The 21,069-nt window shown below is 39.5% G+C and overlaps 2 protein-coding genes across 4 annotated transcripts in view; both read right to left on the reverse strand.

Moving 5' to 3' along the window:
- Positions 1-1,569: 1,569 nt before the first annotated feature.
- gngt2a (guanine nucleotide binding protein (G protein), gamma transducing activity polypeptide 2a) lies at positions 1,570-3,794 on the reverse strand. Its single transcript, XM_020492085.2, has 3 exons — positions 3,664-3,794; positions 2,265-2,354; positions 1,570-2,119 (listed from the first exon to the last, which is right to left on the reverse strand). Exons 2-3 carry the CDS (start codon positions 2,346-2,348, stop codon positions 1,991-1,993), a joined length of 213 nt encoding a protein of 70 aa, XP_020347674.1. The 5' UTR covers positions 2,349-2,354; positions 3,664-3,794; the 3' UTR covers positions 1,570-1,990.
- A 15,909-nt stretch (positions 3,795-19,703) lies between these two features.
- Positions 19,704-21,069, reverse strand: part of LOC109897578 (beta-1,4 N-acetylgalactosaminyltransferase 2) — a 36,640-nt gene continuing 35,274 nt past the window's right edge. For all 3 annotated transcript variants that reach the window (XM_020492086.2, XM_020492087.2, XM_020492088.2), the window contains one exon: positions 19,704-20,357. In XM_020492086.2, the coding sequence (XP_020347675.1) occupies positions 20,173-20,357 (185 nt within the window). In that variant the 3' untranslated portion in view covers positions 19,704-20,172. The remainder of the gene's footprint in view (positions 20,358-21,069) is intronic.

Consider the following 21,069-nt stretch of genomic DNA (forward strand, 5'->3'; position numbering starts at 1 on the left):
AGCCTGTACAGAATACAAATATACCAAAACATGCATCCTGTTTGCAACAAGGCACTAAAGTAATACTGCAAAAAATGTGGCAAAGCAATTCACTTTTTGTCCCAAATACAACATGTTATGTTTGGGGCAAATCCTATGCAACACATTACTAAGTACCACTCTCCATATTTTCAAACATAGTGGTGGCTGCATCATGTTATGGGTATGCTTGTAATTGTTAAGGGCTGGGGAGCTTTTCATGATAAAAAATAAACGGAATGGAGCTAAGCACAGGCAAAATCCTAGAAGAAAACCTGGTTCTCTCTGCTTTCCACCAGACACTGGGAGATTAATTTACCTTTCAGCAGGACAATAACATAAAACGCAATGACAAATCCACACTGGAGTTGCTTACCAAGAAGACAGTGAATGTTCCTGAGCTGAGTTACAGTTTTGACATACATCTGCTTAAGATCTATGGCAAGACTTGATAATGGTTGTCTAGCAATGATCAACCATCAACTTGACAGAGCTTAACGAATTTCAGAAAGAATAAGTGGCAAATATTGTACAACCCAGGTGTGCAAAGCTCTTAGAGACACACCCAGAAAGATTCACATCTGTCATTTATGTCAAAGGGGATTCTAAAATGTGTTGACTCAGAGTTGTTAATACTTAACCAAATTAGATATATATTTACTATATTTTTTTATACATTTGCAAAAATGTCTAAAAACGTGTTCACTTTGTCATTATGGGGTATTGTGTGTAGATGGCTGAGAAAAAACATATTTAATCCATTTTGAAATGTGGCTGTAGCACAACAAAATGTGGAGGGGTATGAATACTTTCTGAAGGCACTGTATGAAGTTTCTCTCCAAAACGCTATGTATCCATTTTTTTTTATGTTGCTAAATTAGCTTTTTATTGTTGAAAGAAACTAGGAAAGAGATGAGTGTGTTTTTCTCACTACCTAATCATGGCATGGGGTTGTTCAATGACAGCCATGTGTTTGTTCAAAATATATCACTTGATGGTTTAATTTCAGATAGACAAATAATCTAGTTTTTTTTTTCATTCAGCAGATGCGCTTATCCTGAGTGCCTTACAGCAAGTTCATTCATCTTAAGATAGCTACGTGAGACAATCACATATCACAGTCAAATATACAAAAATAACTTTCAACATCAATTCAACTAACTATCTACTAACCTTAACCCTTACCTTAACCCTAAAGGTAACTGTTACCCTAACCTCAACCCTTACCCTTATTCTAACTCAGCAAGCTGTTGGATATCAAGAGATAGTTTGTCGATAGTTTGCCCATCTGTATGGGACTATCCGAATAAAGTCTGACTGAAAACGAAAGGCGAGTTTGAATTCTTACAATTCAATGTTCTAGTTCAATGGGACTGTATCCGTTCTCAGTGACATATCATACATCAACCCACCTTCTGATCAAAATGTTGATTTCTAAAACATACATTACAACTTGATTGAATCAAGGGATACGTGCAGCACGAGACGATCCATGTTCATATGAGGTGCAAAACAAAGGAGAAGTCACAGAGAGAACAAAGAGACGTCGAAGACACTGCTGTAGTGGATACACTTTATTTACAAGCCAAACAAAACCAGGTCAGTGGGTGCACTTGGAACATTCCGGAACCTGTTTGGAAGCTCTAGAACCGCCAGAGATAACTGACAGGTGAGGAGGTTAGGGTCATAGATCGTCAAAGAGAAAGGAAGGACACCATCGTAACCAAATGATCCCTCCTGTCCCCTGAACTGTACCCGGATAAATCTCCTCCTCCTGAGGTGACCTTTGCGTAGCCCAGTCAGTGTGCAATGTTGTGTTGTCCAAAACTGGCTAACCTAGCGGAAGTCTCTTGTGTGGGTAGTCACATGGGAACACATGGCTAACTTACTGCAGCTATGTACCACTCTTTACAGTGCTGAAAAGGCTGAAACTGACAAATACATCTGATGTTTTTCCCTGTGTCCCTGTGTGCTAGGTGATTATGCAGCCTCCCTTCTCAGGCTTGTAGGGGTTCTTATCATCTGGTACTCCTGTTATCAGGAGGTCGGTACCAGACGCAGCCTCACACCAGTCCATGATGTCCTTGGATGTCTTGGACACCTAAGAGAAACGGAGAGGGGTCAATAGAAGTTTGGATTCTTTCAATGCAGCATTCTAATTCAGTTCAATGGGACTGTGTCAGTTTGCAGGGATGCCTTTGTTATACTACAGAGCTTCTCTACATGGACCCTTTGATGGTGCTTACAGGCTCCCTGGGCGTTGAGACCTCTTTCTTCAGCTGTTCCAGCTCCATCTTAAGGATGTCAATGTCTGACATATCCCGAGCCATCTTTCCCTGAGAAGGAAGGAGGGGAGAGGACCCATGAGAGAGGGCACACAGAATAAACAACAAACATTCACCATGCTATAACAAGTACCTCTTATCTTGTTGCTTGTCAATATTGATCATAATTCATCCAAATCCACGTGAGGGTCTTTGGGATTTGTGAATGACTTCACTAATTGAACAGGTTGGCATACTCGTTTGAAATTCTTATATCTGTCTTCAACAAAGCGCTTCAATGGGTAAGCCCATGAACCCAGGTCTTAATCTTCACCTTTCAAATCCATTTAATTCCTCTTTCTTAGGAATCTCATGCTGGGATGACCGGTCCAAGGCACCCTGGCCTGTTTTCTATTGCATGTGTGGTAAAATAAACCTATGATGTCACAACAAGCTAAAGAAGGTTGCAGAACAGGATTATCCAATAAGAACGCACCCTATACATTGTCTAACTTTGTATGGCTAGTTGCCAGGAATTGAGAATACACCGACTGAGTTCCAAAATATATACAGTTTACACTATATTTTTTAGGGAGGTAAATTCATCCGCTGGACTACAAAAGGGAAACCTTAGATATCTGACTGTATGAACAAACCAATGAACTTTTGACATATCTGTAGTCCTTGTTAACTCTTCCCTATCCTGAAAGAATCTATCATACAACTGAACTTTTGAAATACATGAAGGCTATGTGGTTGGTGTTCTTTGTTGGGTCCTACTTCAACCCTAGCCTCTACCAACACACTGTGCCAACATAATCAGGCAACCAACCAAACCCAAAACGAGCAATTACATGTCACATGAACAATCATAGCAGGTAAGGGAGCCACTGTGACACTGGGTGGTGCAGACAACAGCTTTATTACATTGTGACTTCTAGCCACACTGAGCAAACACACACTGCATTCATCCATTCATTTCTGTCCCAAACAAGGCCATTGTTTGGAACAGAAATAGAAGAGCACAGACAGAAATTCAGTCCCCCCCCCAAAAAAGACCTCAGACATCACTCAATCTAAAAAAAAGAGACCTCCGAGTTATGTCTAACAACATTGAAAACAATTCGAAGGGGGTCAATTAAACAAATAATTGATCGTATTAGAAATGTGATACTACATCAAATGTAGTAGTGTGGCTTGTTGACTCTGGTCAATTTAAAAAAATCCATCCCTCAATAAAAAAATCTAAAAGTTGTTCTTAATGCATACTATTTAATTCAATTAATTGCTCAGATGAACTAGAATCTCCCTGAACACTGGTCCAGGCTAATGGCCAAGACTGTAGTTAGTCGCTACATCCTCTCTTCAGGCCGACACTCACCTATTGGTTGTGGGGACAGTCGATGCAGGGAAATTGTAGTCTCTCTCCCTCTATGGACCGCTGCGATTGGGTTGTCTCCCTCCTGAGTTCAACTGGCTTACCCTGTCCCTCACCTCTCCTCTTCAGGGCGTTCTCCAGATGGCACGATGGCAGATTGGGAGGAGACTATTGCACAACCCCCCCCCCCCGGTTCCTAATCAGATTAGTCTATAATAATTAGCTGCGCCAAATGTCAACCTCAAATCACATATGACCTTTGAGTGTCACAGGAGGACAGAGAGAGAGTATCAGCTTCAGACAAATGCTCACAGTGCCAATCCTGGCCACAGATCTGTGCTTTTTATAAGAAACTTCCAATCTCACCTGGGTCACTCTCAGAGGTCAAAAACGGGAGAAATATGAGCATTCTGAATGACCAGGAAATTCTTTTAAAACAGCCAGGCCCACCGACAGACCTTCATTCCCATACGGTCTCAGCCCCAAACTCAGGCCCCCAATTCGGTCAATTGATTTGGAAAGGTAAACTGCACTGGGTTCACTCAGAATGTTAACTCTGTATTGTAAGGACAGGTGAGGATTGTGATGGATTTAATTGGGGGGGAGGGGTTAGAGTTAAGATAAAATTAGAGAAGAGATGATAATAAGAACATGTACAGTATAAGACCTATACACTATATAATAGGCATACTGTTTAATAAATATTCTTCGGGATCTGTGTCCCTTCCACGGGACGGTTGAGCTAACATAGAACCTCATGCTAATCTCATTAGCCTAAGTAACAAGAACATTTCCCAAGACATAGACATATCTGATATTGGCAGAAAGTTTAAATTCTTAAACGCATCACTGTCACTTTTAACAATGCCACTCTAAATAATGCCACTTTAATAATGTCTACATATCTTACATTACTCACATCACTTGTATATATTGTATTGAAACCCAATCACTGGACACTTTAATAAATGGATCACTAGTCACTTTAAACAATGCCACTTTAAATAATGCCATTATTTGTTAGATATTACTGCACTGTTGGAACTAGAAGCACAAGCATTTTGCTACACTCGCATTAACATCTGCTAACCATGTGTATGTGACCAATATTTGATTTGATTCCTTTCACATCTCCACAAACGTCAAAGTGTTTCATTTCAAATGGTACCAAGAATATGCATATCCTTGCTTCAGGACCTGAGCTACAGGCAGTTAGATTTGGGTATGTCATTTTTTTTAAGGGGTGAATCCTTAAGAGGATTGTCAGGCATGTTATGAGTATGGATGCAAGAACTGACATTTTAATGTGAAAATTACAAACATTAGAAGCCTTTTTTAAACATTGAATACACTATAGATCCTTCTGGACTTCACTTGCACGAACATTTCCAATCCCTCATCCCTGTTTTGCCTCTTAAGAGTGACCTTCCTGGTTGACTGCTTCTGTCCCATCTGAACCTGAGGCCTGGCACATTTGGTATCTGGCCCCATGTCACCTCTTATTAAAGGAGCAATCTCGGACAGATACAGGTGTAGAGTCTTAATTTGATCAGTCTTTTATTGTTGAGAATTTTCCTGCACAGCCGGAAATGCAAACTTATAGTGTATTCAATGTTTAAAAAGGCTTCTAATGTTTGTAATTTTCACATTAAAATGTCAGACTTGATTTGCCCTAATGAAAAGTGTATCAACCCCTCTTATGTTCCTGCTGTAGTAAACTGGCTCAAATTAAGATCCTCCATCTGTAGAAATCCTCCAGCTGGAGAAATGAAACACTGTCATATGTATGGACGGTCAGTTCTTGCATCCATAGCCTATCTATGAGATCAAAATTATAGTTTTAACCATGTTTTGAAGCGTTACACTGATGGTTTGCAATCACATTATTTACAGATAATTTAGTTCAACAATCTAATATTTTGGATTGTGACGGAGAAAGACCACTGAACTCATTTCATGAGGCATTTATTATTGACATTCTTCAAAAATCAATGGCTATATATCATCAATATGAATCAATCCCAGATTGTCCCTTTAAAAGGCCACATCCTGAATGACCAACCCCTTTAGCCTAAAGACAAATTGCTTCCTGAGTCAAATCCTCCCAATCCCATTTCAGAGTCTTGTCTGTCTTAATCCATTAGATTAATGACTGAACCCTGTGTGACCAAAGTGTTACAATGCACATTGCAGCTGACACACACACACAAAAAGACACTGTAATTCTGAATGTAGCCAAATGTATCTGCTGGTCATTCAATTTGCTTGAAAATGGATAAATGGTTAAAAAAAGTAAGACCCTCGTCCATAGAGACACATACCAGCTCTACTGGTAGTACTGTAATAAGAAGGGACTAGAAGCATCTGATATGATGAGCTACTGAGTAGCTTGGACAGGCAAGTTGTCACGGCAGATTTCCTCCTCTTCCTCTGAAAAGGTGAAACAAGGATCTGACCAAAATGCAGCGTGGTAAGTGTCCATGGTTTTAATAGGAAAACTCAACATGAACACAACTACAAAACAAGAAATGTGAAAAACCAAAAACAGTCCCGTGTGGCACAAACACTGACACAGGAAACACAAAGACAGGAAACAACCACCCACAAAACCCAACACAAAACAGGCTATCCTGCCTTGGCAAATCGGCTGTTAAGACACTGATGCCCTTTGCATCCACGTACCTATGTGAGAGTGGATTCTCGGCCCTCACTAGCATGAATACAGACAGACTGTGTGTAGAAAAGGATTTAAGACTGAGACTCTCCATTACAACCTAACATTGCAGAGTCATGTGCATCCTTTCAAGCACACCCTTCTCATTAACCTGTTTTGAGTTATTCACAATTTTTGATGAACAAATAAGGTTTAACATGTAAGATGGCTAAATAAAGAGCAACATTATTGATAATTATTATATTATTATTTGTGCCTTGGTCCTCTAACCGAGCCGGGTTGTGACAAAAACTCACACTCATTCTTATGTTTAATATATGTATCGTATAGTGTGTGTGTGGCAGGTTTACAATGATGGCAACAAAAAAAACATTTGAGAGTGTGCTGACCCTGGTGCTAGAGGGAGTACACAGCTGGAGGTTGAATGTTTGAAGGTGTATGGGACAATACCTTAACCTAACCCTTAACCTGTGTGGGTCTTTGTTGCATGGGGAGGTGTCAGGTTAAAAGCTGTGGGTTTACAAGCAGAGGAAAATACTCCTTTCTAAGAAGAAATACATTTACAAACAGTCTTTACACCTAAAATAATAATTATACATATAAACATTTATTTTGTTTTAAATTGTAGTTTTATAATAGTAATATGTATGATTTAGACAAAAAGGTTTTTAAAAAACATTAGGGTTATAGTTTAATATTGCATGGTAAACTTAATTTAATAAAAATTATTTAATATGTATGCATTTCTGTACTAAAGTTTTCGAAGAAAATAAAATGTTTGAAAGAAAAGAAAAGAAATTACATAGTTATTCCTCTGGACCTCTGTCTCTGGTCCTAATTGAATTCACTTTCCTAGATACCGTACTTAGGACAGCTAATCAGCTGTACCAGTGATTGTCTGAGGTGAGCAACTCGCCTCTTCCTCCTCATGTTGGTCTTCAGGATTCAAACCGCGATGGACATGAGCTACAGCTCTTTGTCTCTCTGGTCTAAAGGAAGGTGAGTTTCTTTCTTCACCTCGTGTGTGGAGGTGTCAAAGCCCCAACACCAGTTCCATCCTCCCCTCTGCGGGTGGGAGTAGGTCTGGTTATTGTCAGCAATTGCCAAGCGCATCTGACCCATTGTGATCCTCACAGGACAGTCATGACAAGTGTTAGTGTCCATCTGTTGATTCCTGAGTGTTGAACTTATGCCCACTCTATAGCCACCCTGGCAATTATCTGACCCTTCTGGTCATTACGAACGTAGGAACATCCTGAATAAAAAAAACAAGGGACACATGTACTCAGCACAGCCCTCGGAGCATGGTTTCTCTCTCATTTCAGTCCTAGGTTTATGACTTCTAGGGAGTGTTTCCTAGATGCTGTGCTTCGACATATGCATTGATTGGTCTTAGGTTTTTAGACTGGTTGCAAAAAATAGTTTAAGAAATACATTTGGTTGATTGACAGATCTTATTATTATCATAATCATAATAATGTTACAGGTGAGACATACCCAAAAATGTGACGTATCAAATCAACAAAAAGTATTGAATCAACAATGACATAATATTTACATGTAAAAAAAAAACAACTCAACGCATAATAACTAAATCCAAATATGTATGTGTTATAACCTCTGAAAAACATGTCTACAACTCACAAGTGCTATTAAAAATGAGTAACAAATTGAAATACATAATAATATATAAATGTACCACATCTCAATATTCACAAGAGACATATTCTAAACAAAATTGTAAACCCTTTACACATACTTATGCTAATTTCACATAACAAAATGCAACGTCAGTGTCAGTGTATTCATCCTTAGATGATGTGGGGAATGTGTTATAGTGTGCACATGTTCCCCCTGTAGATATTCCATAGCATCTTAGATTCTAGTACATTAGTAGTACGTAACAGTGTAATAGTGCAGTACTACAGTACGGTCCTGTCTTGACAGTCTCGTTTGAAACTTTAATAAAGCTCCTTGTCTATTGTCAGAGCGAGCCTTCTCGATATGTGTGGTACTGTATATAAAACATCCGTTACTCCTTGATTCACCGAAGGTTCTCGCTCTCTACAGTTTAACATGAACAATATTTCCCTCCTCTCTAAAAACATACTTTTGGATTATAAACACGTAAATTTAAAAAAAGATGACTAAAATAGCCAATGTATCTGGTCATGTCATATACATTATAACCTAAGGGAGGTCGAAATTGTTGTTTAAAATGTTGCATATACATCTTTAAGTACATAGGCATTGCGTTACATGCTAGAATGTCTAATAAACAACTAACTACTACTAACTAACTAACTTCTTTGTATACATTGACAATATTGTCTGGTCAGAAAAATATAAACATAATAATAACGTTTTACCTGCACCTTTATGCAGACGATACAGTTGTGTATTCTATTGCCCCGCCCCGCTGATCATGATCTATCTGAACTACAGTATGCTTTCATTATTTTGACAGAAAACCTTTATTGGACGTCAAATTATTATTGAATACGTGCAAAACTATGTATATGTTGTTTTCTAGAGTGCAAAAAAAATGATTCTAATGATTGAAGTGTATGTACCTAGTATGGTGTATCAGTATAGACGTTAAGTTTAAGTTAAAAATATATATATATATCATAAATTAGTTAATTTGACATACTGTAAACTCCCTTTGTAACTAGCATCTATAATAGCCATTAGACATACTAGTCGGAGTTATCATACACAGTCTCAGGGATTGCTAGCTCTGGAAATTCCTTTGGTCTGTACAGAGTTAGATCAATTAGCTCTTTGCAGCTTACTTGTGGAACAATCTCCAAGCTTCTCTAAACGTTGATGTTTTGGTGACTCTAGGTTAATACAGACTGCTGAATGAGGACCTGTTACAACTTACAATCTCCAAGCTTCTCTAAACGTTGATGTTTTGGTGACTCTAGGTTAATACAGACTGCTGAATGAGGACCTGTTTACAACTTACAAAACCTTTAAAGGAGTTCATGAAACCATTCAGTCATGGATGTACTGTATGTAAACATACGTAACACATATTGCTTGTTACAGAAGACTACGGTTGTACATTGAATAGCCATTCATCATTGTTACACCTCCTTGATGTGATGGTTCTCTATGTCTGTACATGTTTATAATCCACATAGTGTGAATAGTTGTTTCCATAAAGTTATTACCCCCCTAAACCTGAACCTGAAATTACCTTTATGATCTTTCTTACCACTATTACTTTGGGGTTCTAAACCCCCTCTTTCAGAATACTATTACTTTGGGGTTCGAATCCTCCTCTTTCAGAATCGCCACTGTGAACAAATCTTCAAAATTTATGAACCTTCACTATCTTCATCCCTAAACTACCAACAATAACTATTGTCTATTGTTATTCTCAATGACCTTACTGCCAATATGAAAGTTTTATATCTAGCTAAATACAATGTTGGAGCCAGTTTTCATGTCTTTGGATATGCAAACATGTATTAGTGTCACGCCCTGATCCGTTTCACCTGTCCTTGTAATTGTCTCCACCCCCCTCCAGGTGTCGCCCATCTTCCTGTTAAGGGAATTTTTTTATCTATAATGACTAATTATGTATACATTTCAATCAGGATGAATTAAAAGACCATTATGTTACTGTACATGTATGAATTCTCTCTTGCTCCCTTTTCCAATTGTATATAATGTAGTCAGGAGTTTAGAGCAATGCCTTGGTACAAATGAATGAACTATCTCCAGACTGTCTAGAATGCTTATCTACACTGACTGACCTTGGCTCCAGGCGAGTGTCAAGCCCTGGTCTTAGTATTTTGTGTTTATATATTTATTTGGTCAGGCCAGGGTGTGACATGGGTTTATTTTGTGTTGTGTTTTTGTATTGGGGTTTTAGTAGGTATTGGGATTGTGGCTGAGTAGGGTTGTCTAGTAAAGTCTATGGCTGCCTGAGGCGGTTCTCAATCAGAGTCAGGTGATTATCGTTGTCTCTGATTGGGAACCATATTTAGGTAGCCCGGGTTTCACTGTGTGTTTGTGGGTGATTGTTCATGTCTCTGTGTGTTAGCACAAGATAACCTAAACAGTCTTTCACATTACGTTTGTTGTTTTGTTTTGTTCGTTTTTCTTCATCATTAAATATGTATCTAACTTACCACGCTGCATTTTGGTCCGACTCTCTTTCAATGGAAGAAAGCCGTAACAGCGAGGAGGGAAGGCTTGAGAACTATAGGGCCTTTCTACCAGTGTCAAGAAGAGACGGAACATTTAGAAAACGCTGACGTCATTTTCAGTTTATAACCTGTGGTAAAATGTGTATGAACTTAGTACTCTCTTGAATTAAAGGCTGTTACCTGACTTAAGACTGGGGCTCTGTCCATTCTTATAAAATATACGGTCTTACAAATCCTTAATGCATTGACAGAGTGTTTAATTTTGATTGGGAATTAAAACAGAGGAATTTAGAATTCCTTCAACACTTCCCCATTATCCCCGGTGTATTCATACCTGTGTTCTGTTTGTCTGTTGCCAGTTCGTCTTGTTTGTCAAGTCAACTAGCGGTTGTCTCAGCTCCTGCTTTTCCCAAGTCTCTCTTTTTACCCCCCTCCTGGTTTTTTCCCCTTGACTGTCCGGACTCTGAGCCCGCCTGCCTGACCACTCTGCCTGAACCTGACTGCCGTCCTGTACCGTTGCCTCTACTCTGGATTACTGACCTCTGTCTGACCGGACCCCGAGCCTGCCTGCTGTCCTGTACCTTTGCCCCACTACTCTGGATTATCGACCCCTGCCTGCCTTGACCTTTGTCTGCCCCTGTAGATGTAATAAAAATTGTTACTTCAGCACAGTCTGCACTTGGGTCTTACCTGAAACGTTATAATAAGATTATATTTCTCATGAAGAATAATGTTGTTTTAACTCTATAAAAGGGTCACGCCTTGCTTTTGTCATATGTTCTCTAAATGGATCAATGATTTTAAAATGACAATATAGCAATAATGTTCTCGCCTCAATTACTTAGAAGTGCATGTGGTCCCACCCGTCCCATGTGTGCCCAGGTGCATATAATTGGTAGCCCAGAGAGAGTCAGGATGTAAGGTATACTAGTTATGGCAAATGTTAGGAAGACCTGGTTGTTGTTAAATATAAAATAACAGCAAATCTTTACTTTGACCACATTTTTTCACATACTTTTTATTTGGGCCTTTTTCATTTACCACATTGCTTGGCTCCAGCCAATGGATGCTCAGTGCATGTACCAATAAAAATAATGCAAGTCAACCATTGATGGATGGTGACGAAAGTAATGATATTGCCAGTAGTCATGTTAAGGTTTTCAATGTTTTATTGGTGGAGTTTATTGATTTGCATGTGACTGTGCATTATATGATGCCTGAATAGGAATAGGATCAAGCCTACTGGAATTCCTGATCAATTCTCGATTCAAAAAGACACACCACTGTTTTGGGGATATTTCCACATCTGCTTGCATTGCTTGGTAGTGTATTAGCATGGTATGAAACATAAATAATACAATTTAAGTCCATTTAAAATAAAACAGTATCCTAAATTAAGATGTTGTGAGAACACAATTTTTATCCACAACAACAAAATCTTTTAGCCTGTACCTGTTTTCAGTAGAGAACATATGCAGATTATTTTACAACTTTTTGTTTTGTCTTAATTATTGTTCTTTAGTAAATAGGAAACTCAGTGTGTTAGTCTGATAAACATGAATTAGATAGTAGTTTTATATTTGTGAAACCTTGAAATGTACACAATGAGAAGTGATTTTGTAACAACAGTTTTGAATTAGTAATTGCATCAAATATATATCATTGTATGTTTGAATTAGTGCTCATATAAACTGTTTATTACTGTCCTGTAAACCAATTCTTGTAAGTTGGAGCTACTGTACATGATTGTTAAATAAAGGTTAAAGGTTAAATAAAGGTAAAATAAATAAATAAAAAATTGTCTGGGGCTGCTGTACAGAGAAATCCGAGCATCTATTTTTTTTATCACTCATGGTCAGCTTCTCCAAGCTCATATAGTCTTTTTGGGGGTTAATCCATAAGGCCTGGTTTGAGCACTTGACAAGATATTGACATATCTGGATATGTCTCACCTGTAACATTATAATAATAATATTGTTATATTATAATACAAATCTGTCAATCAACCAAATGTATTTCTTAACTTCTTGGATATAGGGGGCGCTCTTTTAATTTATGGATAAAAAACGTGCCCATTTAAGCGCAATATTTTGTCACGAAAAAATGCGACTATGCATATAATTGGCAGCTTTGGAAAGAAAACACGAAGGTTTCCAAAACTGCAAAGATATTATCTGTGAGTGCCACAGAACTCATGCTACAGGCGAAACCAAGATGATACTTCAACCAGGAAATGGGCAGAATTTTCAAAGCTCTGTTGTCTCCTTATATGGCTGTGAATGCGCCGGGAATGAGCCTGCCCTTCCTATCGTTTCTCCAAGGTGTCTGCAGCATTGTGACGTATTTGTAGGCATATCATTGGAAGATTGGCCATAAGAGACTACATTTTCCAGGGGTCTGCCCGGTGTCCTTTGTCTAAATTGGTGCGTAATCTACAAGCTGCACGCAGTCATCCAGTGATTGAGAGGGGAGAGAAGGCTTTCAACGAACGATATATCATGAAGAGATATGTGAAAAATACATTGAGGATTGATTCTAAACAACGTTTACCATGTTTCAGTCGATATTATGGAGTTAATTTGGAAAAAAGTTCGGCGTTTTGAAGACTACATTTTTGTTTTTTTTTGGTAGCCAAACGTGATGCACCAAATGGAGCGATTTCTCCTAAACAAATAATCTTTCAGGAAAAACTGAGCATTTGCTATCTAACTGAGAGTCTCCTCATTGAAAACATCTGAAGTTCTTCAAAAGGTAATGATTTTATTTGAATGATTTTCTGGTTTTTGTGAAAATGTTGCCTGCTAATGCTAACGCTAAATGCTACGCTAGGTGCGCTAGCTGTTACACAAATGCTTGTTTTGCTATGGTTGAGAAGCATATTTTGAAAATCTAAGATGACAGTGTTGTTAACAAAAGGCTAAGCTTGAGAGCTAGCATATTAATTTAATTTAATTTGCGATTTTCATGAATAGTTAAGCCTACCCCCGACTTTTTCGAACATTCTGTTAAAAATCGCGCAACATTTCAGCGTCCTGCTACTCATGCCAGGAATATAGTATATGCATATGATTAGTATGTGTGGATAGAAAACACTCTCACGTTTCTAAAACTGGTTAAATCACGGCTGTGACTATAACAGAGCGTGTGTTTCATCGAAAAGTGCAAGAAAATCTGGTCACTGAAAACTGAAAAAAGTATCAATGCGCCACTTGCATGTATTGTTGAATGGAAACTAAATTAAAATGGGGCCGAGATTGCAATTCCTACAGCTTCCACACGATGTCGCCAGTCTCGTCATTTGTGGTGCCTTTGTTTCTGGTCAAACGTACTAGAGAGATCACTTTCCATCCGGTCTCCGACAGGAAGTTTTGGAAGAGAGATTTTGGAAGATGATTTGAAATCGTGGAGCTATTGAATACACATCGCCCCGTGATCAATTTGATAGATTATTAACGTTTACTGATACCTAAAGTTGGATTACAAAAGTATTTCGAAGTGTTTTGTGAAAGTTTATCGTCAACTTTTTTTATTTAAAAAAATGACGTAGCGTTTTCAAACTGTTTTTTTCTGAATCACACAGTTTCCATAGATGGCTATTTTGGGTATATATGGACCGATTTAATCGAAAAAAAATACCCAATAGTGATGTTTATGGGACATATAGGAGTGCCAACAAAGAAGCTCGCCAAAGGTAATGAAAGTTTTATATTTTATTTCTGCTATTTGTGTAGCGCCGGCTACGCTAATTCTTTTGTTTACGTCGCATTCAGGTATTTTGGGGTGTTGCATGCTATCAGATAATAGCTTCTCATGCTTTCGCCGAAAAGCATTTTAATAATCTGACTTGTTGGCTAGATTCAAAACGAGTGTAGCTTTAATTCACTACCCTGCATGTGTGTTTTAACGAGTGCTATTAGCATTTAGCGTAGCGCATTTGCATTTGCTGATGGCTAGATGAGACGGTTGCGTCTCAGGTGGGCTTAACAGGTTAACGTTGCGTTATGGTAATGAGCTTGAGGCTGTATTCACGATCCCGGATCCGGGATGGCTCGACGCAAGAAGTTAAAACCCCTTTTTGCATCAGCAGTTGTCAAAGTTTTATACAGATAACCAGTCTATAACCAGAGTCGGGACTCTGACTATTGGTTACACTGACTTTTGGCATCCCCTCCTATTCTAACCACCTCCACCGGCTTTGTATTTATGTTACCTGATGAAATTGCTGTACAGTATGATCTTGTTGCCATCTAATTGCCATCTAATGCTCTCCCCGTCCTCTGCGTGCCTTGATTGCAGTGGTGGGCCGTCAGGGCCAGCAAGGCCTTCTCTGCTGGCCTAAACATCATCAGAATATATATATTTTTTTATATATTTTCCCACAAATATGTATTAAATTATTCCCCAGAGTAAGAGTTATACTCTTCATTTCATAGCTTTCCTCTTGGTTGCACTGCTTCCAGCCCCAGGTTGAGATTTGGAGGGCTGGTCTTTATGTTAGATCTTTTATCCAATCATATTCAGCCATCATGTGTTGCCAGGGGTCTCAAATCTGCCCTCAGGCCTTCAGAATCAACAGTGCGGGTGCTTGTAGTTTAAAGTGAATGGAAATGAAAATTTAGTGTCAAACAATCAGCTTTAGAGTTGGCTATTGTACGCCTGCTGGCTGGTTCCAGTGTTACACAGGAGCCAGCTAGCAGACGTAGTGCGTGCACGTCTTTTGAATGGATTACCAATATTGAGAGGCAGGTCCTATATGGGCAGGTATATGCAAACCTCAGAACTAGGAAACTGAATTTGATAAACTAATTAATTTGCGTACTACTAAGCTGTTTTTTAACCCACAATGGCGGAAGGAGGAGAAGATATTGATTTGGTCGAGGATATAATTATAACGCCATTCTCCAGACAAACTTTTATAGAAAAGTTAGACATTGTCAGGAGAGGTCGCCCGACGCCGACGCTACAAAGCCTGTCACAGGCGGGAAAGGGGTTTGTTCGCCACTTTCAAAGTTCCAACTAACGAGCGCTATCAATGGCTCACAGGCTCCGAGAAACACCGCAAACTGTACTGCTGTGAATGCCTATTATATGCAAGTGATAGATTTGGTGTTTGGAGCCACACTGGCTTTGCAAACTTGAGTTGTCTAACCAAGGCAGCAATGAGACACGGCTGGGCACTTACAAGCAATGGTGCTTTTGAAAACTTTGGGGACACCCGAGTGGATCTACAGCTCAACGAACAAGCGCGCAGGGCAACGGGAGCTGCACAATGAAAAGGTATTGTACTCTTCCCCTGCAATTCTATGAAGAAAAATGTCAATTTCAAGGTGACGCAACGCCTGGTTTTATACTGCGTTTCTGTCTAAATGTATAGTGTCTAGCCATGGCATCATAATAATGGTAATAAGAGGTGGATTCATTCGGGTGGGACTGTGTAGGACCTCACTGAAGGCCCAGCCCCCAGGCACGCCACGCCACTGCTTGATTGTATTACCGCTGATGATATCTGTATGTACACCCTGTCCCAGCTACTGTTGATAGCCCCAATTCTGCACTCTGATATCTACTTCACTGATTTCTGCTCTCGTAAAAGCCTGGGTTTTCTGCACGTTAACACTAGAAGAGTATTACCTAAAATGGTTCAATTGAAAAGTGTGGGTTCACAACTCTAATCCAGATGTGTTGATCATTACTGAGACACGGTTAAGGAAGAGTGTTTTGAATACTGATGTTACCCTTTCTGGTTATAACCTTTATCGACAAGACAGATCTTCCAAAAGGTGGGGGAGTGGCAATCTTTACCAAGGATCACCTTCAGTGCTCAGGTTGTCTCCACCAAGTTGGTCCCGAAACAATTTGATTTGCTGGTGTTAAGCATTACACATTCAAATAGCTCTTTGTTGACTGTTGCTGATTGCTATCATCCTCCATCAGCACTGGCCTGTACCCTACCTGCCCTAAGCTCTCTCCTGGCCCCTTACACTATGCCTGAATTTATCCTGCTAAGTGACCTAAACTGGGACATGCTTAAACCACCTGAAAGGCTCCTCTCCTCGATGTTATCCTCACAAATAATCCTGATAGGTATCAGTCTGGTGTCTTCTGTAATGATCTGAGTGATCACTGTGTTCGTAACGGATGCTCATTGAAACGACCTGTCCTGATTTGTCATAGACGCTTGCTAAAAAGACTTTCATGAGCAAGCCTTCATCATGAAGTGGCCTCTGTAAAATAGGATAGAATCAGTTTGATCCTCTCTGTCGAAGACGCTTGGACCTTTTATATATTTTCAGTGGTATTGTGAATCAACATGACCCCATAAAGAAAATAAGAATAAAAAAAACAGGTTCAGCCCTTGGTTCGAATGTGATCTTGCAGAGTTACTCCACCTCAATAATTGCATTTGGTGAAAGGCACATGCATACGAGAGCCAGTCAGCCTGAGTAAGGCTATCCGGAAGGCCAAAGTTAGTTAGCAGTTCTCTCATTATGGAAAATAAACCCTCCTCTTCACAGCTGCCCATATCCCTTAATGTTGATGTGGTTGATACTGACAAGAAGCACATGGCTGAGCTCTTTAATCACCACTTCATTAAGTCAGGATTCCTATTTGACTCAGCCATGCCTCTTTGCCCATCCAACATTTCCTAACCTCCCACCACTTCTAATGCGATTAGCACATCCCACCTGGCCAAAAGCCAGGGAAAATGCAGAGCCCCAAATTCAAATACATTACTATAAAAAAAATCAAACTTTCATTAAATCACACATGCAATTAAAGCTACACTTGTTGTGAATCCAGCCAACATGTCACATTTCAAAAAGGCTTTTCAGCGAAAGCAAACGATGCTATTATCTGAGGATAGCACCATAGTAAATAAAGAGAGAAAAGCATATTTCAACCCTGCAGGCGCGACACAAAACGCAGAAATAAAAATATAATTCATGCCTTACCTTTGGAGTGCCAACAAAAGAAGCTTGTCAATATGTCCCATAAACATCACAAATGGTCCTTTTGTTCGATTAAGTCCGTAGATATATATCCAAAATGTCCATTTATTTGGCGCATTGTTCCAGAAAAACACTGGTTCCAACTTGCGCAACGTGACTACAAAATATCACAAAAGTTACCTGTAAACTTTGCCAAAACATTTCAAACTACTTTTGTAATACAACTTTAGGTATTTTATAATGTAAATAATCAATAAAATTGAAGACGGATGATCTGTGTTCAATACAGGAGGAAAACAAACTGTAGCATGCTTTCTGGTCACGCGCCTCTAACAGTACACTTCAAGCTACCCTCGTTCAAGATGGCCGTACTTCATTACACAAAGGAAAAACCTCAACCAATTTCTAAAGACTGGTGACATCCAGTGGAAGCGGTAGGAACTGCAAGGTCCCATAGAAATCTGGATTCTCAATGAAAACTCCATTGAAAAGAGTGACCAAAAAAAAAAATCTGAATGGTTTGTCCTCGGGGTGGAGATCAAGCTGATCCTGATAGGCCTATTTCTGTTTTGCCCTGTTTATCAAAAGTGTTGGAAAAACTTGTCAATAATCAACTGACTGGCTTTCTTGATGTCTGTCGTATTCTCTCTGGTACGCAATCTGGTTTCCGCTCAGGTTATGGATGTGTCACTGCAACCTTAAAAAGGTCCTCGATGATATCACCACTGCCCTTGATTCTAAACAATGCTGTGCTGCTATTTCTATCGACTTGGCCAAAGCTTTAGACATGGTAGACCATTCCATTCTTGTGGGCCGGCTAAAGAGTATTGGTGTCTCTGAGGGGTCTTTGTCCTGTTTTGCTAACTACCTATCTCAAAGATTGCAGTGTATAAAGTCAGAACATCTGCTGTCCCAGCCACTGCCCGTCACCAAGGAAAAACCCCAAGGGTCAATCCTAGGCCCCACGCTCTTCTCAATTTACATCAACATAGCTAGGAAGTTCCTTAGCCATTTATATGCAGATGATAGTGTCTTATACTCAGCTGGCACCTCCCCGGATTTTGTGTTAAACGCTCTACAACAAAGCTTTCTTAGTGTACAACAAGCTTTCTCTACCCTTAACCTTGTTCTGAACACCTCCAAAACAAAGGTAATGTGGTTTGGTAAGAAGAATGCCCTCTCCCCACAGTTGTGATTACAACCTCTGAGGGTTTAAAGCTTGAGGTAGTCACCTCATACAAGTACTTGGGAGAATGGCTAGGCGGTACACTATCCTTCTCTCAGCACATATCAAAGCTGCAGGCTAAAAGTTAAATCTAGGCTTGGTTTTCTCTATCGTAATTGCTCCTCTTTCACCCCAGCTGCCAAACTAACCCTGATTCAGATGACCTTCCTACCCATGCCAGATTACGGAGACATAATTCATAGATTGGCAGGTAAGGGTGCTCTCGAGTGGCTAGATGTTCTTTAACATTCGGCCATCGGATTTGCCACCAATGCTCCTTATAGGACACATCATTGTGTACTCCATCACTCATCTGTAAACTGATCATCTCTGTATACCCTTCGCAAGACCCACTGGCTGATGCTTAATTTATAAAAACCCTCTTAGGCCTCACTCCTCCCTATCTGAGATATTACCCCCCCCCCCCTTTGGGGGGGTGGAGAGAGAGGTCCAGAGGAAGAGCGAATTCATTCCTGGGCCTGTTCGATCTGACAGAGCAAGTCTTATCTTAAGCCATTCTCTCATGCGAAACACAGGAGAAAACCTCCAGTTTGTTGGCAAAAAAAAGGGTGTTGAGTCAGCTGTGTATGAAAATCTTCACTGATGAATCGTTCGGTTGGGAAATGTAACCCATATGGCCTTCACTCATATCAATCACACCATTAAAACAATCAGGTGTGTCACAAAGAATGGCATCGATGGTTTTGTCATCGTGACCCAGACATGAAGGACACAAGACACCTAGAATTGGTCTAGGAGACATGTTTTCTGTAGTTTCTCTCGGGTTTCTTGTCACTCGTAGTATTCACAGGACAAGTCTAACACTTACTTATACTCAGGCAGACCTACCTAGAAAGGACTTTTTCACTCTACAAAGGGTCACAAGCTCACTACATAAATTCCAAACAGTTTCAAAAATGTCAAACCGTTGAAACTCAGGCCTCCCTCATTCACTACAAAAATGCCCAACCGTTTCAAATGTTCAAACACATTCTTTAATTTCAACAAGGTTACTTCACCACACATCAATCACCAGTCCATTACTTTTTATTTCAAACATGTGCTTTACTTCAAAGAGACAGGTGCCCTATCAATTTACACAAGCACACCAGAAATAGCGAGAACATCCAGACAGGATATCCTTAAAAAAGGGCATAAACACAGGACACAGGAATAACTCAGAAATCACTTTTTGACCACAACTGTCTACTATATACTCTTTATCACTCCTGTGAGCACAGAACTCAGTAGAGGATAAAGTACCTAGAGCAACAGTTTCAGACTGTTCTAAATGTGACTCTTTAAAACCTTTATTTTTTCACAAACGGTCCCAAAAAAAAAAAAGATACTGGTTTCGTCACCTCATACTCATTTGCCCCCTGTATATTTTTTGAAGAGAACTGCAACACTACAGACGGGATGCCGCGATTACACATTTGGAATCTAACTAACTTTGCACCTCACTATTGCACCACTATTTTCACTGTAATTCTTTGTAAACTATCCATAACGGATACATTTCAGGTGGTTCTTGAAGAAGTGGTGGGCTAGTTTGTCTTCTACATCTTTTGATTTTTGACGTCGGAACGACGAGTACTTTGCGTTTGCAATTTTGGGTTGGTGGCCGATGCTGACATGACTACAGGTGGCAACCAGCAAACTGCCCAACCCATCCATGAAGAACTCTGAAACAGACATATGGACAGGGAAAATGGAATGGAGAAAAGATTAATTACCAAAGACAGCAGTGCCTTAAGCGTAAGAACAGCAACATCTATAGAAACAATTGACTTATTCAAAACTTAACTGAATTTGTCCATTTGTCTTGACACAGCTTTCCAGATTTCCTACTGACATAGTTTACAGACTTGCTGCAATCTGTCGATGTGCCATTGAGCAAAGCACCTAACCCTAACTGTTCCTGCAAGTTACTCTGGATAAGAGTGTCGGCTAAATTACTCAAATGTAAAATATGTGCAAAGGTTTATACGGGGATTTACCGGCCCTCTTAGCGTAAGATGAACTTTAATGTCACTGGTGGGAAAAATTGTCTTAGACACACAGTACTGCTATATACAGTACAAACAGACTGAAAAATACACACATTATACAATACCGCCGCCATACACTTTGTTCACTTCTCATACTGTATATCTACATACAGATGAGGTAGGAAGTTCACACACACTTAGGTTGGAGTCATTAAAACTCATTTTTCAACCACTCCACAAATTTCTTGTTAACAAACTATAGTTTTGGCAAGTCGGTTAAGACATCTACTTTGTGCATGACAGGTCATTTTTCCAAAAATTGTTTACAGACAGATTATTTCACAATTCCAGTGGGCCAGAAGTTTACATGAACGAAGTTGACTGCCTTTAAATAGCTTGGAAAATT

Source organism: Oncorhynchus kisutch, linkage group LG10 (assembly GCF_002021735.2).
Source record: "Oncorhynchus kisutch isolate 150728-3 linkage group LG10, Okis_V2, whole genome shotgun sequence".
Taxonomy (NCBI): Eukaryota; Metazoa; Chordata; class Actinopteri; order Salmoniformes; family Salmonidae; genus Oncorhynchus; species Oncorhynchus kisutch.

Bases quoted from the DNA above. Each gene is read 5' to 3' on its own strand.
- gngt2a (XM_020492085.2), bottom strand. From the start codon at position 2,348: ATGGCTCGGGATATGTCAGACATTGACATCCTTAAGATGGAGCTGGAA. The intron at 2,120-2,264 runs GTAAGCACCATC...CGTTTCTCTTAG, and splicing joins TCTCAACGCCCAGGGAGCCT to GTGTCCAAGACATCCAAGGA.